We start from the raw sequence: 24,010 nt of genomic DNA on the forward strand, positions 1-24,010 counted from the left end.
CTGGTTTTTATTTTTATTTTTTCAATAAAGATTTTTTTTCTAATGGGCCGAGCGCACTCCTTTTGCAAGATGCCAGCCTGACCCGGACCTCGGAGGAATCTGAAGCTTCCACTGCGTCCCGGGGGGGCGTCCTTTGCAAACCGTTCGCGTCTTAAAGGGGGTGTGCGTTTTTTTTTTTTTTTAACTGTCTTTTTTCTTTTTTTTTTTTTTTTTCCGGAGTGGGTGGACTGGGGATTGCCTGGATTCCTTCCTCGGTTATTTTTTGCCTCGCTTCCCTCTCCCCTCCCCCTCCCTGGCCCCCGCGCCCCGCCCCCGCACCCTCCTCCGCCCCTCCTTCTCCGGGGTCAGCCAGGAAGATGTCCCGAGCCGCTCTCCCCGGCTGGGGCCGGGCAGCCGCCTTGTGAGCCCCCGACCCGAGGCGCCGAGCCGCCGCCGCCCGATGGGCTGGGCCGTGGAGCGTCTCCGCAGTCGCAGCTCCAGCCGCCGTCTTGACAGCCCCGGCAGCCCCGGCAGCATCGGCATCGGCAGCGGCGGCGGCGGCGGCGTCTTCCGCATCGTTCGCCGCAGCGTAACCCGGAGCCCTTTGCTCTTTGCAGAATGGCCCGCTTCGGAGACGAGATGCCGGCCCGCTACGGGGGAGGAGGCTCCGGGGCAGCCGCCGGGGTGGTCGTGGGCGCCGGAGGCGGGCGAGGAGCCGGGGGCAGCCGGCAGGGCGGGCAGCCCGGGGCGCAAAGGATGTACAAGCAGTCAATGGCGCAGAGAGCGCGGACCATGGCCCTCTACAACCCCATCCCCGTCCGACAGAACTGCCTCACGGTCAACCGGTCTCTATTCCTCTTCAGCGAGGACAACGTGGTGAGAAAATACGCCAAAAAGATCACCGAATGGCCATATCCTTTGCCCGAACCCGGCAGCGAACCCCGGCAGCTGCGCCTCCCCTCCTCCCTCCGCTTCCCCTCTTCCAGGCTGGGAGAGAGACCCGGGGGTTGATGGGAGGTGGGGGGGTCTTCCAGGGGCTGGGAGAGGGGGCACCGGGGAGGAGTGTGGAGAATCTCTCCACCCCGAGCTGGGTTGAGCTACCGTGGAGGCTTGGGATGGGGGAGCCGGGGGAGTGGATTCCTCCTAAGGACCGATTCCAGAATGAGGGCTGGGCCCTGGGGTCGTAACAGGGGCCTGGGTGGGAGTTTCAGAGCTAGTTCTGGATGGGTCAGAGTTTTCCCAAATGAGCATGGACCCGGCCGGGGCCTGGGCTCTCTCTCTGGCCAGGGCAGGAGAACCGTGGGGGCTTTGGCTGGGCTTCCTTAGGTGGCCCTCACTGGAATGCACGGGAGCCTCCAGAGCTGGAGCCCGAACCCAGCTCACTGGCTTCTCCACCCCTGCCTTCCCCGAAGAGGGGGCCCGCTCTCTTAGGGCAGGGCACTTAGGGGTTCCCGGGGCCAAGAGCCAGTGGGAAGAACACGTGGCCTTCACACGGAGGGGCTAGCACTGGCCAGAGCTCATATCCCCGGGTGCGCCACTGGCCCCAATCTGGGAAAAGCAGTGGTGGGTTGGGGGCACTTATTCTCCCCTATGTCTGCCGGTCCCATTTCGTTCGTTCCCCCCTGCCCGGGGACCTCATCATCGGTTGGGGTGTAGAAAACATCCCATTTGCGCCATCTGGGGCCCTGACCTGGAAGACCCAGATGGACTCTTTCAATAAGGAAGACAGGGCAAGAGGAAATGAGGTGGCAGGTCCTTCCTAGGTACGGTGTCAGGCCTTGGGTTGGATTCGGCTTCTCCCACCCTAGGGAACCGGGAGGGGACACCAGGAGAATCAGCCTCCATGTGGACACCTCCAGGCAGGTAAATGCCTTCTTTTTTTTTTAAATCAAAGATCCAGAGGAAGAGGGTGAAGACCACATTTTCCTCTATTGAGATGCTATCAAAATGCAGATCCCCTTGTGTTTCTTTAAATCTGTGCCTGCTTGAAATAAACCTTGAGGAGGGCTTAACATCTGTTGAGATGTAGGCAGGCAAGGATGGGTAATTAGTCGGGCTTTCTAACAGTTATCTAAGCATGACCCAGATTCCAAGTGGGGGGACGCACCCTGCTCCCCAGGCTGACTGGCCACTGTACCATTCCCAAATATGCTGCTCCTCGGCTTGGTTCCAACTGGCTGCCCTCCGTGTACAAATGAACGGGGCTGGATGGGCCCCTGGGGCTCCGCAATGAGCCCCCACTCCTTTGTGTTTGGTTTCCACTGTTACATACTCAACAGGACTGGGCCCCAGGTGATCCTGGGGTTGCTTATTTGAGGAGCTCTGTGGCTGGTGGATTCATTTTTAGGGGAACTCAAAATTGGGCAAGCTTTTGGCTTCTGGGTGCTGAAATTGTAAGAGGGCTCTAAGGTTTTGGAGTGTGTGAACAGTCTACTTTGAGGGTGGTGAAAATTAGGAGGTTCAGCTGGGGTCTTTCTGGAGGGGCACACCCCTAAGCACGATGTCATCTTGATTGGTGCATGAACCAGGAGCCCGGTCTTTGCCTCCCAAGTTCAAACCTCCTGAAGACCCACTGAAATGCTCAGGGGTCTTGTGATCACTCTGCCTGCCTCCCCATCCTCCGCCCCGGGAGTGGTGGGGGCTTGGAGGGTGGCAAGGTGTCAATGTGTGCATGCTCAAATAACTCCAGGGGTGTTCAGGAGGGAATCACTGGGCTCTCAGGTTTCCATGTTGAAAATGGCTTTAGATCGCCTTCTGGAGCCTGGATTTGGAGTCTTCTAAGAGGAAAGGAAGGAGGTGGGAGTCCTAATGTGTCCTCAGCTCACCCCGTCCAGACTGAATCCTGCAGATCAGAGAGCTGTTGGAGAGGGAGGGGATTGCCAGGGACCCCTCAGAAGGAAGGATCTCTGGGGAGGGATGCAGGTGATTTGGGAGCATTCCATTTGTACTTTAGGTTTTCTTTGGCTTTCTTGCTTTGTGATGAGTTTGTGCATTTTGTTCTCTGCAGACAGTTTTTATTCTCTTTTTGGCCCGAGGCAGCAAACACATTATACAGCCCCACTCTGGAAGGGAAAGCTCTCCATCCCCCCAATCTGTCACCAAGCAGGGTAATCCAGGTCTGAGATTTCTGGGGGGCTGGGGGGATGAGAGGAGAGGGGACAGAGAACTGGGTGGGGGCCGCTGGATAAGGGACTCGGGACCAGTGCAAAGAGATGGACTGTGGAAATGCTGATGAGCCAGGGTACCAGGGCAGATGTTGGCTTCTGTATCCAAACACTTCTGCCCTTTAAAATAATGTCTTTCAGTACTTATTCTGAACTTTTAGAATAAAGTCTAATATATGGATACAAAATACCTAAGTTAAGTCTAGTTTAATATGTGTTCACAAAGTGACCACAACCATTGCAAACAGTACCAGGACGAGAAAAGGATGTGACCAGCCCCCCAGAAGCCCCCCTCAGGGCCCCTCCCCACCACTCACACCACAGAGCTAGCCACTACCCTGACTTCTAAGCCCACAGGTTCATTTTCCTCCATTTGGACTTCCTGTCAATGGAGTCGCAGGCTGTGTTACTGTGTTTGGCTTCTTTTGCTCAACGGCACGCCTGTGAGATTCATCCAGGTTGCTGCAAGTGGTTGTAGGTTGCTCCTTCTCGTTGCTTTGTGGCATTTTACTGTGTCACTCTACCCCAATGTACTTGTCCCCTCTGCTTGTGAGGGCCATTTGGGTAGTCTCCAGATTGTGTCGTTAGGAACGTTCTTGTACATGTCTTTGGCTGCACTTTTTTTTTTTTTTTTTAACATTTCTCTTGGGTCTGTACATAGGAATGTAACTGCCCCTGCCATTCTTGGATGCATGTGTAACAGGGCGTGTATTTGGAAAAGGCATCCACTAAGGGTGCAGCTGACTATGGAAAGCACCTTCTTCGCTGTCTCGTGGAGGAGTGCGCGAGTGTTCCGTGAACTTGGCTGTATGCTCATAGGGCCTAAGGGTGTTACTTCCAAATGCAAATTCCAGCATGGCACGCTGGAGGAGGGTGCAGCCTTCCGGTCTCCATGCCCTCAGGCACTTTGTCACTGCGATGCCTTTTACCCTTTTGCACCCTATTCTTGCGGCGCCTTCAAGCCTGCAGCCAGCCATGAGAATTAAGGGTTCTCCTTCCTTTTAGTTTTGTCTTCTGAAGCAAGAAAACCCAAATGGAAGTCTTTGATGTTCAGATTTACATTGCTGCCTTTTTCTCTTGGAGTATGCTGGGCAGCAGGCCGTCTTGACCACACGCCTTGGTTCCATGTTTTCGTTGATCGGGAGTCTGATTTCAGTGCGGCCGTGATGGTGCTGGCTTCTAAGGAGCTCAAATCTGTCAGCTCAATAAGGCGCATCTGTCAACCTTACCAGAGCCCCCCACTTAATGCCACTCACTCCTTCTGATATGCTACCAAACGCCAATGTGAATATCATCTTCCCCCAGTCGAGCTGATGCCAGCAGATCTCCCACTGAGCACGATGTAGGAATTGGGGCCATTGCAAGAGCCGCAGACCCAGATCTGTGTGCTGTCACACTCGGTCTCCTGAATTGCATGCAGGATTCCAGCTTTTCACCTGTGTCTTTGGCAATCTCAACAAGGGGCCGAGTCCCATCACACCAGGTAACCTATGGACATTGGCCGATTGGTGTTCCCCAGCTTTTTAAAAGAGGAATGTTCTGTATGGGAACCAGAGGGAGCCCTGGGAGAAGTTGGAGCATGTTATCAGCCTCCACTGGTCCTGCGAAATAGAATGTGCTAGAAGATACTACCGTAGAAGGCAAGACAGTATGACCCCATGATACCTCTGCTAGACCTGGATGGCTGGTAATTCCAGAAGAGCAGAATTCTGAGAAGTAAGAGTTAGCATGGCTTTTCCATTGGGATTTTTTTCCCCCACAAAGGTGCCGCCCCTCCTCTGTAATCTCCAAACCCCAAAAGCTCTGAAAACCAAAACATCAAATCATATAGGGGTAAAATCCTACCTTGAATTGACCTGAGTTTATAGTCTTTACATACAGTCTTAATTTATCCCACATGGTGTGCGTTTTGGTGTGTTTTGATGCAGAAATGTTTGATATGCTTGATTATGGGGTGCTGCTCCAGCTCCCCATTGGGAGTGTTATGTATGTCTTGTAATGTCTCCCAAACTTTCATGTGTGTGAGGATTGTCTTGTTAAAATGGTGATTCTGGCCCAGCAGTTTTGGGGTGGGGCCCGGGGTTTTGCCTTTCCACCAGGCTCCTAGGGATTGCCCCTGCTGTGGTCTGTGGGTTCCACTGGGAGTAGCCAGGTCATATCATAGATTCATCCTGGGACCTTTTTCTTCTTTTTCTCCAAGATCAGGTTTATTGAGGTATAAATTACTGATAGCAAAATTCACCCTTTTTGCATACAGTACTGTTGAGTTTGTTTTTTTTTTTTAATTTTTTATTTATTTGCGAGAGAGTGAATGAGAGACAGAGAGCATGAGAGGGGGAGAGTCAGAGGGAGAGGCAGACTCCCCGCCGAGCAGGGAGCCCGATGCGGGACTCGATCCCGGGACTCCAGGATCATGACCTGAGCCGAAGGCAGTCGCTTAACCAACTGAGCCACCCAGGCGCCCAGTACTGTTGAGTTTTGACAGACACGTGCATATGCAGTATGCATATGCATATGACAGACAGACATATGCAGTAGCATAACCCCTATCAAAATCAAGATAGGGAATGGTTTCAGGGTGCCTAGCTGGCTGAGTCGGTGGAGTGTGCGACTCTTGATCTCGGGGTTGTGGATTTGAGCCCCATGTTGGGTGGAGAGATTACTTAAAAGTAAAAAAAATTTTTTTAAAGATTTTATTTACTTGACAGAGAGTGAGAGAAATCACAACTAGGCAGACAGGCAGGCAGAGGGAGAGGGAGAAGCAGGCTCCCTGTTGAGCACGGAGCCCAATGCGGCGGGGCTTGATCCCAGGATGCTGGGTTCATGACCTGAGCTGAAGGCAGATACTTAACCGGGTGAGACACCCAGGTGTCCCCTAAAAGTGAAATTTAAAAAAAAAAAAAAGATTGAGCAGTTTCATCATCCCAGGATATCTCGTAGTGCTTTCTGAGTCAGCACTACCCTAGACCCTTGCAAGCACTGATCTGTTCTCCATCCTTATGTTTCTGCCTTTTCCAGGAGGTCATATAAATAGAATCATACTGTATGTAGCGTTTGGAGCCTTGCTTCTTTCCTGCAGCCATTTGTGATCCATTCATGTTGTTGTGTGTATGAGTAGTTCGTTTCTTTTTAGTGCTGAGTAATATTCCATGGGATGGCTGGACCACAGTCTGTTCATCCATTTCCCAGTTGAAAGACATTTGGGATGTGTCCAGGTTGGGCGATTGTGACTAGAGCCTCTATAAACATTGGCAGACGGGTTTTAGTGGGAACATTGGGAACATACATTCCATTTCTCTTGCGTAAGTAAACACCCAGGAGTCAGATTGCTGGGGTGTGCGGTAAGTATATGTTTAACTTTATAAGAGACCACCAAACCATTTTCTCAAAGTGGCTGTGCCCATTTTACGTTCCTATCCTGGTTATCCCTTTAAAAGCACCAAATTCTAAACTCCAAAGCACGTCTGGCTTCTAGGGTTTAGGTGAAGGATTGTGGGTATGTGTAGGCAGTGCTGGAATGGTAGAATTAAGTACCAGTCAGAGAAATGGGGAAGAGCGAGGAAGGGGGTCTCTGGAGTGGGGAAAGGGGCTCTCTTGCTTGGAGCGTGTTGGTTCTGCCATTCACAGTAAAAAGTCAAGCTCTGGGGCCGTGGCACTCATGCTTGTCACCCTTGTTCCCCACCGCAACCCTACCATACCTGGCACAAAGTAAGTGCTCCATAAATGTTCTCCCAGTGAGTGAAAAAGCCTCTCGCCACCCATTTGCCCATCATATAGATCTGCTCTGCCCTTATGCCAACATTTTAGGTTTTCAGTGGGTTTTAGGTACAGGAGATGGGGGGGCAAGGAAGGGTATGTGTGCTTGAGGTTATCAGACCAAAGAAGGTCTCTGAAGTTACAGTGCTTGAGAAGTTGGGGAGCAGTGGGCCCTTGAAAGTGAAGTCTTCCTTCAGGGGCTTGGGGGGATGTCTATTGGGTGCTTGGGGCTTATATACCCCCCACTGGCCCCCAGTAGCAAGCACACATATGTACTCCCTCAACAATGGAAGGCACCACCGGGAAAGTGGGTTCAATCCAGAGATCGTCAAAGCCCAAAAGCCCCACAGTTAATACATTTTGGAGAATGCTAACTCAGCTCTTTGGGAAGGATCAGTGTGGTGCTATGAAATATGACAGAGGAGAAGGAAAGCATTCTGTGCTCTGGACTGGCCAGACCCAGGTTCGAGTGACTCCCCGGCCAGGCTGTTTTGGGCATCAGAGCCTTAGTGTGCAAGATGAAGATACCGCTTCTGATAGCATCTGCCTCGGAGGACTCCTGGGGAGGTTAAGCGGGTTCACACATGGTAAATGCTCAAGTCAGTATCTGGCACGCAGAAGCTCTAAAATACATGAGCTGTAATGTTGGAGAGCACTTTTCCCCCTAATGGTCTTTTCTGGAAACTTTGGCTAGAAATCATGTTCTCTGGGTAGGAGTGGGAGCAAAGGGCCCCTCCATGACTGGCCACTTTGGATTCGTTAATCTGAGTGTGGCACCCTTAAAGGCAACCCTCAGATGTTCTGTATTCTCTGTTCTCTCTGGAAGCTTTAAGGGGGGAAAATTCATGCCCACTTGACCTATTTTTCTATTCCCTTCGGTCTAAGATAAAATTAATTGTCTTCCTTTCCCTTGATCCCTCCCTTTGTGGGTGACAAGGTGAGGGAGTTTTAAAGTGTGTAATTAGCTTTCCTGTTCTCCATCCTACCCCATCTCCTTGTTCTGAGCTGACCAAGAGTCCAGCCAGAGATAGAGACCGCATGCCTTAGGACAGCTGCTGTGGTCACCCCAGGCAACCAGTGGGGGTTTAACAGCAGAACCCTGCTCAGCTTTGGGGTTAGACTATGTCCCCCTCCTCCCAACTCCTGTCTTTCTTATTTCTTGCCTGTCCCTTACCTCCTAGGAGAATAGAGAAGGCAAAGGACATTCCAGGAGAGGGAACCAGAGGGTGGGCTCCACAACTTGGGTTTCCGAAACCACTGGGCATTAGTCCTTGTCTGGATAGGATGACCAGATGTCCCAGTTTGCCTAGGACTGTCCTGGTTTTGGCATCTCAGGAAACCGAGTAGTTCTGGGCAAACCAGGACTCTGGTCACCATACTGGTGAGTTCTTAACACCCAAGAAGGAGAGAGGAGGGAAACAAGAGATGGTCCAGTATGCGGGAAAGGAGAAGATAGGTAGCTTTTCCCCTCTGAAAAGCTGGGACTTTTTATTGGAATGAACTGTGCTTTTGGAAGCCGCCTATTTAAGGCAACTAATACAAGAGAGATCCCGGCTCTGAAGCAAAAGTTCTGAGTTAAGTCCAAATCGAGTTTTGTCATCTCTCTTGGGCCAGAGATGGCTTTTGTCTTCTGTTCAGACTGGGAACATCCTTGGGTCTTCCATGGAAGTGCTCAGGGCTCAGGTTGGACCTGGAATTTGGAATTAGCAGTCCCTCCCCAGAATGACACTATTCCAGAGGCAGGGCCCCCTCTCCGGAGCTGTGAGGGAAACTCAGCCTCGTTGCCCACCTGCCAGTAAATAATATTCACGCTGTTAAGTACTGTTCTCCTTTTAGGTCTGTGTGTAAAATAAATAAATAAATATATATATATATATATATATATATATATATATACATACATACATATATATATGTATATAATTTTAAACCAATTTCTAAAGTATTTTTATACAAGTAGCTTTTGCAGGAGGGCTAAGTCTGATTTCAAGAATAAATTGACAGATGTGTCTCAGAGGAAGTGCTGATGCAGACCCCGAACTTGCTGGTGGGAGGGAAGGGAGGGTAACATGGTTTCCGACCTTCCAGAACCTGCCATGTGCTTTTACCTCATTGACCTTTATTATTTTCCTTATTAAGGATAACGGGCAGGAGAAGCTATGCTGACTTTCACTTGCTCTCATGAAATGTTTGTGGCACATCATGGAGGCCATGTAGGAATGTTCCTATCTGAGCAATAGCACCAAAGAGTGGAGGCGGAGAAGAGGCAGGGTAGGGGAGGTGACTTAGGGGGGAGGCAAAGCATACAGGGCTTCAGGATAGGTGACCTGCACTGCACATCTCAGCTCCAGCCCCTAGTAATGGAGCCTCAGTCTCCTCATCTGTAAAATGGGCAGAGCAGCCCTACACCCAGGGAATTCTGGGAGGATTAAAAGATACTGTGAACAGAAACCATGTGGTGTGTATGATTATGCTGTGAAAAGGATGGCCTTCAGATTATGCTGTGAAAAGGATGGCCTTCAGACCGCACGATGGTGAGGGCTGGGTTTGTGTGGTCACCGTGTTGTCCCTGAGCCTGGCACCTGCAGGGGCTGAATACGTATCTGTGGGGTGTTTTCTCGCACTTCCCATTAACAGCCTATTGCTTTAATCTGGTTCCAGGTTCACCACACACTCTCAATATTGTCTCTCCTGCCACTTGTTTTTCCTTATTTATTGTAATAGTGACGCTGGTGGACCAGGTACCTAAGTCACAAACTAGAATGGTGGTCCTCCAAGTGTGGTCCCCAGCCCTCCAGGGTCAGCATCACCTGCCCTAGGGCAGAGGTGCTCACCTTTGAGCATGCATCAGCATCACCTGGAGGGCTGTTTAAACACAGGGTGCCCGACCTCACCCCCAGAGTTTCTGATTTAGGAGGTTTGGAGTAAAGTCTGAGAACCTGCATTTCTAGCAAGTTCCCTGCTGCTGCTGGTCTGGGAGCACACTTCGAGAAACCCTGAACTAAACATGATCAGTAACTTAATTCCGCCTGTGGTCTCCGACCTCCCTTTTCCTCCTGCTCCTCCCCCACTGCAGTCCCCAAAGGCAACCGCGGTCTCTTGGATGCTATCTCTTGGATTGTGTGTGTCTTCCTCCCTCCCTCCTTCTTTCCCTCCCTTCTTCTTCTTCCTCTCTTACAGGTTTCATCACATATTTACATACACCTTGACATAAATTTAGTTTTCCTGGTTTCTGAACTCTGGAGCCTTCTGGAACTTATACTTGCCTTTTCCACCCAACTGTATGTTTCTAAGATTCATCTGCTGTTCAGTGTAGCTGTAGGTCATTTCCTTTTCTCTGCTTAATATTGTATTCTGTGATGATACAACAATTTATCCATTGCCCTGGGTGATGGACATTTGGGATGTTTCTAGTTTGCATGTGTGCATGAGCGTGTGTGCACGTGTGTGTGTTTGCTATTTTGAACAGTGCTGCTGTGATGAATAAATAATTTTTGAATGAATGAATTCAAGGTGTTAATAATAGTCTGTGTACTTGGGAACCTAGCTTCAGCTAGAATCAGCTGAGATTCATCAGCGTTTATGGAACACCAGCCATCTGACAAGCCCTGGCTAAGCTGGTTCTCAGGTTCCTCCTCATTCTAAGGGCTGGGTCAGCCAGACAGCCCCCATTCCTGCCTGGAGAGTTGGGGTCTTGAACAAATTGGAATAGTCAAAAACATTTATGGACTTGAATTATCTTTGGAAGAGTTGTTAGAATGCAAAAATTTTCAGAGTCTGGCCTGTTCCTAGCCACAGTGCAGTCTTTTAAGTTACAGATCATGGATGGATGTTCATGGTTTATAGGGGAGGAAGGTCATCCCATGCAGTTAGTATCAGATGAGTAGATGGATGGATGGATTCATCTGGGGTTGGTTGGACAGACAGATGGATGGAGGTATGGGATGAAGGAAGGAAGGGAAGGAGGGAGAGAGGAAGAAAGAGGAAAATGAATGGTGTTGGATAGCTGGGTGATTGGATGAGTAAATGGATAGGTTATAGGTGGATGGGTGAGTAGATTGGTGGATGACTGATGGGTGAATGTATGGGTGGATGAGTAGATGGGCAGATGATGGGTAAGGAGGATAAGGAGATGGATGGGTAAAGAGATGGATGGGTGGACGGATGGGTGGGTGTGTGTGTGGATGTTGAAGATAAGGGTGTGTCTAGCAGGGTGGTTGTCCATGTTGGGTGTCTGTGGTATTTAGTGTTCTTATTGGGTTGTTAGTGACCAAGTCCCTCCACTTGATGCCTTCGTTGTACCTTTCTCAGCATCAAATGAATCTTGCATGCTTTTTGTGAAAATCAGTGAGAATGCGTGTTTAAGGCTTACCTCTCTAACTAGAAGGCTCCTTGAGGGTAGGGGACAGTGCTTTACCTTCCTCACACCTCCCAACAACTCCTGTGCTATATCATGCATAAATGTTTGTTAATTGAGTAATGATGAGGAAAATAAATGGTGTTGTTGATAAAGATTATGAAAATTCTGGGAACACCTGGTTTTGTTTATTTCAGCACTGGGAGTGGAAGTGGAACTCCTTGGATTTTACCCCATCAGTGAATAGTGGTGGGCTAGTGGGATAGCTCTGTTCTGAGCAGATTGGATAAATGTCCCCGATCCCTACTCACTGACCAGAGATTACAGATTACAGATGAACCACGGTCCTATAAGGCCCCACACGATCTGGTCGATGTTTTCTCTTTGTCTCATCTCTTCTATTCTCTGCCCCTTCCGCTCTGTCTCAGCTCCACTGGCCATTTTTTGCCCACACCCAGCTCATTTGCATCCGAGGGCGAAGGCATTTGTGCTGGCTGTTCTCTCCACCTGTCTCCCCATGGCTGACTCCTCTTTATTTAGGTCTCAGTGCAAGACTTGCATCCTCCAAGAGGCCTGTCCTCTTCATTTATTGAACACCTGAAGTACAAAGGAGAATATAAAATATATGTATACTCTCCTATCTAGAGGGAATCTCTGGAGACGTTTTAATGTATTTCATTCTGTCCCTTTTTATAAGCCTTTGTGAACACATTTCCATGCCACTAGATATCCTTGGAAAGCATCAGAGCTCCCATGTACCGTTGCACAGGCTGTACATTGCACAAGGGTATCATATCTCATAGACATCATGGAGCTGTACATTATTATTTCAATTTCCCAGCTGATGAAAGCTTAGTATCTTGTTCTAGAAAAATGAAGATATTATGACAACTTTTTGACAGATGGACCTAACAACTTGAAAAAGGGGTGAATTTAAATTCACACAGTGGTGCTGTATAGGTTGGCAGCAACCCCAGAAAAGACTGCTGTTAATATCTGACAGTACTCCGCTTTATGGTTGTATCCTACTTCATGTAACCACCTCCAGCTGTTTGTTTGTTTTGCTTATAAACAACAATGCAGCGAACATCTTTGTGCCTCTTTGTCCAAGGCTCTGATTATTTTCAGAATAAAATTCTGGTCTAGATAAGATGCTCAAGTCTGGAAACTGCTGCCTGTACTGTCTTCGAGTCTGTAAAAGAGATTTGGAGACCAGGTGACTCAAAGTTCAGGAAGTGGATGGGGAGGGGCAGGGAAAGAACTGCTGTTTGGTTTGGAATTTTTCCTGGGCTGCATGGAAAGAGTGCTTTCGAACTGGGGGTGATTTTGCCCCCCCAAGGGACTTTTGGCAGTGTCTGGAGACGTTTCTGGATGTCATGACCGTGGAGGGCAAGGTTCTACTGGCATGTAGTGGGCAGAAGCCAGGGCTGCTGCTGAATGTCCTGAAATGCACAGGACACCCCCATCTGTCCCACCCTCACCTCCCCCCCCAGTAAAGAATCATCCAGCCCAAGGTGTCAGTAGAGCTGAGATTGAGAGATCCTGATGTAAAAGATGTCACAGATTTCCTGGAGGGGAGTGGGTGGATTTCGGGGTTTTGGGTGACTGAAATTGAATTTACAGTTTCTCTTCCTAGCTGGGTGTCTAAGCCAGCTTTCTGTGAACTTTAGATCCCACACGATCAGCAACAGGCTTGCTACCGACAGATTCGTTGATGTAAATATAGATGAGTATATAGAAGGAAATCTCAGTCGGAGTTGGAAAATGTTGGAATGAAAGCTGCTGCGGCCTTTCCTTCTCCTTCCTTCTCCTTCTGTTGCCCAGTTTTTAAATCGTGTCTCACTTCTCTGGGCTCCTGGTGTGGTGGGTGCTGTTGGTGTAGATCGTGGTTCTCTATTCCCTTAGTCCCAGCATCCTGGGCTGGCCTTGTGCATGAGCAGGAGACAGAGCCTGCGGCAGATTAGCTTAGACATGGGAGTGGAGAGAGGAGTGCATTCATTCATTCATTCATTCATTCATTCATTCATAGTGAATTCATTCATTTATAAATGTTTATTGAGCACCTACTATGTACCAGGCAAGTGGGGGCAGGTGAGATCAGGAAGATGACAGAATATGACTATTTCCTTAGGAGAGAGTCCTGGAAAGGGCACCGCTGGGTCATATGTCAGGCTTTGGGACCAGATTGCAAGGAGCAGGAAGTCTGCGTCCTTTCAAACCCAGAGGTCCCCTTTCCTTGGTTACGTGGTCCAACTGGCTCGCCCTTGATTTTGCATCTCCACCAGATAGATAAGTGAAAAGTGGAATCCCCTTGGGGTACAATGTGCACCTTCAGGAACTGAAGAAGTAGAACGTTGTCTGGGTCTGTGTGGGCCGTCTGCACTTCCTTCATGATGTCCCTGGTCATGTCTTTTCTCTGGCTTCTCTAGAGATATTCTGCACAGATATCTTCCGGGGGAATGCGCCAGGTGTAGACACTGAGGGGTTCTGGGTCTCTGTGCAGGGTCTGAGGCAGCCCAGCGTGGTGGTTAAGAGAAAGGGCTGTAGAGCCAGTCTGCTTGGATTCGAATCTCGGCACTTCTTCTTTCAGTCGCATCATCCTGGGTGAGTTGCTTAACCTCCTGGGCCTCTGCTTCCTCATCTGTGAGATGCATATAACATTAGTGTCCACCTCATGGGGTTGTCGTAAGGCTCAAGCAGCACCTAGAGCAGTGCTTGGCACATGGGTGCTGAATATGAATACGTTTGGCTGTACTATTGTTCAGGGGGCCAGACATTAGTGTCCCCCCTCTTCAGTGTACCCTGTGTACCTCTGTTGGTGTCTCAGGGTGCAGTAGCCGCCGTGTGATTTAGAGCAAGCTCTCCAAGCCTTGGCTCCAGCCACGGCTCTTTTATTATTATTTTTTAAGATTTTATTTATTTATTTGAGAGAGAGAGAATGAGAGACAGAGAGCATGAGAGGGAGGAGGGTCAGAGGGAGAAGCAGACTCCCCGCTGAGCAGGGAGCCCGATGCGGGACTCGATCCCAGGACCCTGGGATCATGACCTGAGCCGAAGGCAGTCGCCCAACCAACTGAGCCACCCAGGCGCCCCAGCCACGGCTCTTTTAAATGATCAAACAGGATCCTTCATCTGCCCCCCCCCAAAAAAACTTGATGAGAAGTAACTGGACCATTTTCCACATTCATGATGGGTGGGCCCTCTCCTCCCCTCCTCTGCTCATTCATGTCCTGGATTTCCCTGGAGCCCCGTTAAAGAAGTGCCATATTCTGGGAGGACATGGGAACCGTATGCCTTTTGGACAATGGTTGGTAACTCCTCTTTCTGGAAAGCTTATGACTCTCAGGCTCTGTGATGACTGCTTTGGCTGACTTAATCTTTATACCGGCCCCCATTTTACAGATGAGCACACTGAAGTTCAGCGAGCCAAAGTCGCTTGCCAAGGTCACACATCGAGCAAGTGGGGAAACCTCACAGGACAGGTATCAGCACAGCAGGGGACAAAGGCCCAGAGGGGCAAAAGCTCAGGTTGTGTCTGGGAAGGCATTCATGCTCCAGAGAAGTTGGAGTGCCCGTGGGCCAGAGCTGGTACAACGGAGTAGTTAAGGGACAGAGTTTGAGGTCACCCAGGACTAGGTTTCTCTCTGTCAATGCTGTGGCTTTGGGGATGCTACCTAACTTTAGAGATCCTTAGTTTCTTCATCTGCACAATGTCTGGGGGTAGAATAGTATTTAAGTCCCGGAGAGGTTGGAAGGATGAAATTGGTGGTGAATGTCAAAAATCGTGCTTGGCACAAAGTACATGCTTAGCAAGTGGCAGAAACTCTTCATTTCCTCCTTGGTCTGGGCACCGGGACACAGACAGACACAGACAGACACAGACAGCTGCCCTGAAGGGGCTGACATTCTCGTTGGGAAGACAGACCAAGGACCAGCTAAAGGACACTGCTTAAGTGTAGTAAATGCTATGGTACAAAAGTAAAGCAGGGATAGGAGATACAGCAGGACGGTGAGGGCAGAGAGCATTGTTGCTGAGCCAAGCCAAGAGGTCACCCAAGAGGGGGGTGGGCATGATTCTGGGGAGCAGGGAAGGTGAGGAGCAGGTGGGGTGAGGCTGGAGGTCTGTTTCATAGGTGGCTCTGTCTAGGGAGTGAAAGGGATTAGGTGGAGAGAACCAAGGAGGGCTGGGGAAGGGGACAGGTGAGGGGCCCTGAGCTGGTGGACAATGCTGGGGAAGGAAGGATGGAGAAGACCCAAGGGACTCCCTCATTTTTTCTTTTCTTGGAAAAGTGTTTCTCATTCTTAAAGACGCAGACAAGGGGATCGCACTCGAGGTTATTTAGGAAGGTTCTAAGGCACCATGTTTTCCCTAACCTGTTTGAGGTCGCATTTCTTTCTTTCCTTGGAGAGTGTATAGACCCGTACTGCCCAATGTGGTAGCCACTAGCCATGTGTGGCTATTTTGACTTAAAATTAATTTAAATTAAATAAAATGAAGGAGTCAGGCCCTCAGTTGTAAGAGCCACATTTCAGGTGCTAGATTGCCACATGTGGCTAGTGGCCACCATATTGGACGGTGCAGATCTAGAACATTCCCATCGCTGTGGGAAGTTCTATAGGACATGCTGTTTAGAACCTGCAGCAGCAGCATCTCCTGGGAGCTTGTTAGAAAATACAAAATCTCGGTCAACCCCCCCAGATCTGTTCAGTCCTAATCTGCTTCTCAACAAGATCCTCAGGTTGGCTAGACTCGGAATCACCTTAAAGTTTTAGAAATGCTGATGCCCTGAGCCCCACGCCCACAGATGCTGGTGAGATTGATCCAGAGCTGCCCCTGGACCTAGGGAATCTTAAAAAATTCCCAGGTGATTCTAAAGTTCAGCTAGGATTGGGAGAGGGTCCATCAGGTGGTTAAGAACTCTCGGAAGGCAGGTAGATTGGAGTTGGGGCTGTGTAGCCTAGGGCAAGCCACTTACCCTCTCTGAGCCCCAAGTTCCAGGATATGCTGGCACCCCCCTTCCCAGGGCTGTGAGGAGCAAATGAGGGGATGGTTCAAAGTGCTGAACAGGGGGCCTGAGAGGAGGATAGTGAGCACTCCTTACATAAATGTGTTAATTTCTTAAAATTGAGGTCAGCAGCCTTAGAGCTAATAGTTAGGAGTGGAGGAAATGAGACTCTTTTTTTTTTTAATGGTTTTGAAAAATTGAGTTAAAATTCACCTAACATAAAATTAACCACTAACCATTCTGAAGCGCACCATTCAATGATATTTAGCATGTTTGCACAGTTGTGTGACCATCACCTCTGTCTTGTTCCAAGATATTTTCATCACCCCAAAAGGAAATCCCAGTCCTCATCAGGCCACTCACCACTCCCCTGCCTTCCCCCACCCCTCTACCCTACCCCTGGCCATGGCTCCTCTGGTCCTGTCTCTTGGATCGACCCTATTCTGGTTTTGGAGTTTTGGTAGTGTTTCCCCACCCCCACCCCCAACCTGGCATCCAAGGGAGACTGTGAACTCTCTTCGTGTCAGGGTCTTCCTGGCCCTGGGGGTTGCCGCCCCCACCTGTGGAACCCTTGGGCACCAGGGATTTGGGATACCTCGGACACCCTGGGCCTGCTATTAGCCCAGGTGAATGCCAGCAGCAGGCCCATGTTCTGCTCTCCTGGGGCCGCCACAAATGAGAGGTTTCCTCCCAGCTGGATTTCTCCTAGTTAAATATTTCATAAAGAAGACCTACAACTTGTGACGCCGGGAGCGTTTGATAGTGAAGTTAATGAGGGGGAGAGAGTCACAGGCGGCCCTCGGGTCCCTGCCTGAGCCCCACTGTCCCGTGTCCCCCAGCTGTGGCCTCCCTCTGTCTTTAGCACTGTGTCTGGCACAGAGCAACCACTTGACAAATGTATGTTCAAAGGACGTGTGTGTGTGTGTGTGTGTGTGTGTAAGGGGGAGGTGGAGGAGGAAAAGGAGGGAGAGAGAGATGAGGGAGAAAGGAAAACAGAGATGGACAGGACGGATCGGGGAGAGGGCGTGGGGGCGGGGGGAGATCTGAGAAGCAGAGACTGAAGTGCAGGGAGGCCACAGAGGATGGTGCTGGGGGAGAGGGACAGACACTGAGGAAGCTGGTGGGGAGGGAGAGGAATGGGAAATCTCGAGAAAGCGAAGAAAGAAACAAGGAGAATATTGTGTCTTGTATCTCTTCCCCTCCCCATTACCCTTGACAACCTTTTCTTCCCTCTGTCTCTCCATTTCTCATTTCCTGACTCTTGCTCTCTTGCCCGGTCTTTTTCATTTCCTGTGTCCCTCTTATCTTTTCATTTTCTCTCTGGGTGTTTGTCCCCTTTCCCTTTCTCTTCATAAACCATCCCTTGGTGTATGTGTCTTATTGTGTCTCGTTAGTCTTTGGCTGAGTGTGTGTGTGTGTGTGCGCGCGTGTGCACGCGCGCCTGAGAGACTGAACCTAGGGAAGAATGTAGGAACATAGATGGACATTTTAAAGACCAACCATGAAGCGAATGTCCCATTTTGCCCAGGTCAAGAGCCAGAGCCACTGACCCCTCAGATTCCCCCATAGGCCCATTCTGCATCACAAAACACCAGTGAGGACTGTATGGGAATCATTAGCTTGCGTTTCTTCGTGGTTTTACCGCCTAGGTGTGCATCCCTAAGCAATGTAGTTAAATGTTTTGTGGTTTTGAACTTTGTATAAATAAACTTCAGTGATATGAATGATTTTGTGTTTTGCTTCATTGGCCTGCAATTATATTTGTAAGATTCACCCTTATTGCCGTCTCTGTGGCTCTTTCATGGTCATATTTGTTCACTGATGACGAACATGTGAGTTTGTTTTCCTTTTGGGCACGATCATGAACCACATTGCTTGTTGTTTATGGATTTTGCTGCATGCGTGCGGGAGTCTCTTGAGAAAAGAGGCCTCGGTGCAAAATTTCTGGATATTAAAATTAGTGCTAAATATACGAAACTGTGTTGCAAAGTGCTTGTGCTAATTTACACTCGTGCCAGCAGTGACTGAGTGTTCAAGTTGCTCCACACCCTCACCAACACTTGCTATTGTCAGACTTTAACTGTAGCCTTTCTAGTAGATGTGTGGTTTCCGGTTGTGATTTGTCTGTGCTCCCTGATTACAAAATGGCTGGACGCATTTTACTATATTTATTGGGTATTCAAGTTCCTTCTTTCGTGAAGTGCCCTGCATGCCATGTCCACTTTTTTATTGGGTTGATTTTTTTCTTTCATATAGATCTGTAGATGACCCCTGTCTATTCTGGAAATATGTCATTCATCATTATATGCTATGCAATATCTTCTCTTGGCTTGCCTTTTGATCCTTTTTTACCATGTCTTTTGATAACAGCGGTTCTTAATTTTAATGTGGTTGAATTTAGAAATCTTTTCCTTTACAGTTTGTGGGTTTTGTATGTTATATAAGAAAACTGTCCCTACCCTGAGGTCATGGAGATGTATATTATTTCTAAAAGTTTTATAGTTTTTCTCACCGTCTTCAATCAACTAGGAATTGATTTTTACGCATAGTGTGCAGTAGAGATCCAATTTCCATAAGAGTTGTCCCAGCACCATTTATTCCAGTGACTTGCCTCATGATCTATGAGACAACCTCTCTGACTGTTTAACTCCTACTTCCTTTGGTCTGATCTGTTTTTGTACTCAGCTAGTCAAGCCACAAATACTTTTTGAGTGCTGATTAGGTACGAGGCATTGGTTTACAGCAATAAACACAACAGATGTGGACAGTGCTTTCACAGAGCTTACAGTCTGGCAAGGATGACAGATAAATAGTTGTGGCTACTTAACTTACAATCACAAAAGCTATAAGCCCTGCAGACCACTCCAGCTTGCTCTGAGAGGAGCGTGTAAAACCATCCCTCCCCCCGGGGGAAGTGTGATCAACTGAGTCCTTAGTGCAACTCTGCTAGAGTGGGGGCAGGAATGGTAGGAAAGATGTTCTGACCAGAGGAAGCAGCACGTGAAAGGTCCTGTGGCAGATGTTTAGTTTAGGAAGGTGGTATTTATCCTAAAGGCATCATCCGGCCACTGAAGTAGCAATACAACGAGATTGTGTCTGTGAACGGCCCCAGTGGCTGCTGTGTGGAGAATGGATTGGGCCCCAGGCGAGAACGAAAAGCCAGGAGACCAGTGAAGAAACGGCTGTAGTCCTTCAAGGAAGAGAACTTGTTCCTTGGACTGGGATGGTGGTTGTGGAGATAGAAATCATTGATTGGACTGAAAGTTGTTTTGAGCTGGCATGATCTTCCCCCCACCCCTCTCTCTATCTCTGTTCCTTTTCTGGTTGAGTTTTCTGGGTGAGGAAAGCAGTTTGTGTTCATGCCAAGGGTATGTGCTCTGGAGGACGTATCTGCCCCAGATGGTCTTTGGAATTCTAGCCAAGAGAGTAGCTGGACAGCCCCTGGCCTCCAGGGTTTTCTGGAAACAATTCAGCAGTGGCCATTTATTAATAACAATGACAACAACAAGTTTTGATAGTCTTTCCTTCAAAACACCATTTAGTTATTGCTTCATTTGTCACCCCAACCCACCCTAGGAGTTGCGTGGGGGAGGGAGACAAAGATTTTAATCTCAGTTTTATTATAGAATGAGGGGAATTAATTGGTGCTCTTGAGATCGTACAAAAGATGTTGGTTTGGGGATTGGAATCCAGTCCTTGACTTTCAGGCCCCACCCCATTAATGCAAGGTCACACACCAGCTCCCCAAGCACACGCTTGCAGACCGTTTCCTCCTGGGTGCGCCTGAGTAATTTACAAGACCCCAGTTTCCTTGACTGTAAAGGGAGAATTAAAATAAAATACCTGGTCCGAACTTTAGACCTGACACGCAGTGAGGACTCATCGCATTTACCTGCGTGAATCCATTAGTGCCTTTCGGTTGCCAGGGGCAGAAAACTCAAAGGGGCTTTAGCAACAGAGAGGAGGAGTTTAATAGCTCATGGATGGAAGAGTCCAGGGAGTGACCAGCGTCCAGCGCGTCTGGATCCAGGGATCAGATGACATCATTAGGCCTTGACTTCCGGGCTGTGCTTTGTGAAGCTGGCTCCATTCTCCCTGCAGCCAGGAGATGGCTGCAGTTCCAACAGTTTGGTCCTTCCAAAATACCCAAAGTAATTCTCTTTCTCAGCCATTTTCCCAGCATTCTCAGCAAATGACTTATTGCTTTTGATTGGCTGTGCTGGGGTCATATGCTCATGCCTGAGCCAATCTGTTCGGGGGAATGGGAAGTGGGGAAGGGGTGCTCTGATTGGTTTAGGCTTGAGTCATATGATCTGTCCTGGTTGGGGGGGTGGAGCCAACCTCACGGATTGGGTAGGAGTCATCCCTTTAAAAGCGCATCCATGGGGCGCCTGGGTGGCTCAATTGGTTAAGCGACTGCCTTTGGCTCAGATCATGATCAAGTCCCAGTATTGAGGCCCACATCGGGCTCCTTGCTCAGCAGGGAGTCTGCTTCTCCCTCTGACCCTCTTCCCTCTCGTGCTCTCTCTCATTCTCTCTCTCTCAAATAAATAACATCTTTATAAATAAATAAATAAATAAATAATAAAAGCGTATCCATGTATGTTAAGGGCTAGAGCGGAAGTAGGGAACCTCTCTTCCTCTTTCTGCCGGCATTCTGTTGGCTAGAATTTCATCCCATGGTGTATCAGTGAGGGTCTCAGTAGGAAACAGAAGACACTCTTCAGGAATTGAATTAAGAGATGTGGGCAGGGGCACCTGGGTGGGGCAGTCGGTTAAGCATCAGACTCTTGTTTTAAGTTCAGGTGGTGATCTCAGGGTCAGGAAATCACCCCGCCTAGGCACACCATACTCAGCAGGGAGTCTGCTTGAGATTCTCTCTCCCTCTACCCATCTCCTCACCCTCAAATAAATAAATTAATTAATTTTAAGAGAGAGAGAGAGATGTGGGCGGTTAACCAAAACAGAGAGGAAAGGAGGAAGGGAGACAGGATGAGAGAACGAGAGAGAGATCACAAAAGCTGCCTGAGTCAAGCTGCAACCTCAGAAAATCAGCAGAATAAATACCCCCAGCTTCATGCCTTCCCCCCATCTCCTGCCATGGCTCCCCATTGTCCAAGCCCAACTGGAAGCCAGAGGGTAGGGAGTTCAATGAGGTCAGCCTCCCCAGGCATAGCAGGAAGAGGAGGGATTGTGGACTCTGGGTAGCTAAAGACAGCCAGCACCTGTGGCCCACTTAACTGCAGGGGAGACTGGGGCATTTAGTCCATGTGTGCTCTATGAGGACGAGGTAAGCCTCGTCCTGGACATATAACACTGTCTTTTTCACAAGGAGAAATCAGGTTCCTGGGTGTCAAAAGTCTACTTTGCTGTTTTATTATTATTGTTATTGGTGGTAGTGATGGTGATTACTGGGTGCTATGTGCCTTCCTAGCTTGTTTTCTTTTCTCTCCCTCATTCTTTTCTCACTGAGTGGAAATCTTTTAATCTTTGAAAGGGGTTCCCTTCTATGCCAGGCTTGAGTGTGGGGCCCTCTGCTTAGAGAGCTGGTAGTTGGGGTCTTAGCAGGCAGTCTGTACCCCTGGCAAGGCCCTCGGCTTAACCTGAGGCAGGGGTGGAGGGAAGTGCCTGGATGGGGTAGCAAGGGAAGCTTCCTGCCTGAAGCAAGTGACCATCTTGGGGGAGGTGAAGCATAGGAGAGGCCCCTTAGGCTGAGCCCAGGGAGGGGAGGTAGACTCAGGTCCCATGGGCAGGAGGCCACTGAAGGAGTTGCTTCCTGCCCTCCCTCTCTTTCGAGCCTGTCTTGGCAGACAGGAGTAGGTGCACAAATGAAATTGTAGTCTGGACATGCTAACAATGGTTCTTGCCCACCTTAGCCCAATCCAGTCCAGCTGTGTTAGCAGTGGCTCCCGGTATCCAGCCCCCTCCAGGATCAGCCCAGCGGCTGTAACAATATCCTGTCCCCTCCCAGCCTTGCCTTCTTCTTTGAACCCTTGTGATGATAGGGCCGTCACTGGCCTGCCTTCCTCCATTCAAGTTTAACTGGCCTGTCCTCCCCTCCACAGGGAGCGGAAGAGCAGCCCCTCATTGCTTCTGGCAGCCAACCAGCCAGGTCCCCACCTTCCAACCACCCCACTCTGCGGTGAGGAGTGCGGTGGACAGACCCATGTGCCCTGGGGCGGTGTGCTGGCTCTGCTCTCATGAGCTCATGGTTCCTGGTTTTCATCACCTTCCCACTTCTGCCACATCCCTGCTTCCAGCAGTGATGGCTGCACGGATTCAAATCCCAGCTCGACCGCTTGGGCTTGACCACACAGGCAAGTGACTTCACCTCCCTGTGCCTCTGTTCAAAAGTTCTGGACAATATGCCAGGCACCTCACTTGCATCAAATAAGTTTGTCCTCTCAATGCCTTGAGGGGTGGGTGGCATTGTCATCATGCCAGGTGACAAAGGAGAAAACCAGGACAGAGAGCGGTTTAGTAACTCTTCTGGGGTCTCACACTCCATGAGCAACGGAGGTGGGATTTGAACCCAGGCCGTTTGGCTCCGGGGTCTGTTCTTAATCAGTAAGGACAGTAATAATAATGTCCTAATTCAGTGAGCTGCTGAACAGATTTAACGCAATAACGTAGGCAAAAAAGTTTAGTCCATTGCCCCACATAGAATAAGCACTCAATATAGTTGTTATATTAGTGATTTTACTATTTTATGTTATATAGTTGTATGTTAATAAATGCTATAAGGACTTCATGTATTAATATGTGTTCTGCATTTTTCTTATAGTACAGGACCCAGCAAACTTTTTCTGCAAAGGGCTCGATATTAAAGATCTGAAGCCTTGTGGGCCACAGGTCTCTATCGGGGCCACTCGGTTCTGCTGTTGTACTGAAGGCACCTATGGACAATAAGTAAATGAACAAGTGTGGATGTTTTCCAATAAAATTTTATTTAAAAGACATGCCACAGGCCATAGTTTGCCAAGATCTAATCTAGTATGTGTTATTATGTATCAGCGATTTTTCCATATTCCTCTGTTTATATTCTTCTTTTCTTACAAAGCCACCTTTTCTTTCCCTCCTTCAATCCTCCTATCTTTCAGCAAGGCATGTCAGGCCACTAGGACGTGTGGGCTGTCCTAATACCAGGCTTGTTTGTCTAATAAGACATGGGGAGTAAGGGTGGCGGGGACTCTAAGCTCAGGCCTCTCTCCCTTCTCTCTCCCTCCCTTATTCCTTTATTTAGTTATTTTTAAATTGGTTTATTATTGGGCACCTGGGTGGCTCAGTCAGTTAAGCATCAGCCTTTGACTCAGGTCATGATCCCAGGGTCCTGGGATTGAGTCCTGCCATCAGGCTCCCTGCTCGGCAGGGAGTCTGCTTCTCCTTCTCCCTCTGTCCCTCCCCCTGCTCATGCTCTTGCTCATTCTCTGTCTCTCAAATAAATAAATAAACAAAATCTTTTTAAAAATCGTTTATTATGAGAGAGGGTGAGAGTGAGTGGGGGGAGGAGCAGAGGGTGAGGGAGAGAGAGAATCTTAAGCAGACTCCACGCCCAGCGTGAAGCCCAGCATGGAGCTTGATCTCACAACCCTGAGATCATGACCTGAGCCAAAATCAAGAGTTGGACACTTAGCTGACTGAGCTACCCAGGTGCACCATCCCTCCCTTATTCCTGAGCTCTGGAAGTCATCACTCTCCTTGCCCATTGCTGATTTTCTTTACCTTGGGGAAACCCACAAGGATCTCTG

At 49.0% G+C, this 24,010-nt stretch overlaps 1 protein-coding gene across 2 annotated transcripts in view; it reads left to right on the forward strand.

Moving 5' to 3' along the window:
• Positions 1-365: 365 nt before the first annotated feature.
• The window catches only part of CACNA1A (calcium voltage-gated channel subunit alpha1 A), a 213,900-nt gene continuing 190,255 nt past the window's right edge, over positions 366-24,010 (forward strand). For both annotated transcript variants that reach the window (XM_034998421.1, XM_034998422.1), the window contains exon 1: positions 366-890. In XM_034998421.1, the coding sequence (XP_034854312.1) occupies positions 598-890 (293 nt within the window). In that variant the 5' untranslated portion in view covers positions 366-597. The remainder of the gene's footprint in view (positions 891-24,010) is intronic.

Source organism: Mirounga leonina, unplaced genomic scaffold, assembly GCF_011800145.1.
Source record: "Mirounga leonina isolate KUSES-001 unplaced genomic scaffold, KU_Mleo_1.0 Mir_94, whole genome shotgun sequence".
Lineage (NCBI taxonomy): Eukaryota > Metazoa > Chordata > Mammalia > Carnivora > Phocidae > Mirounga > Mirounga leonina.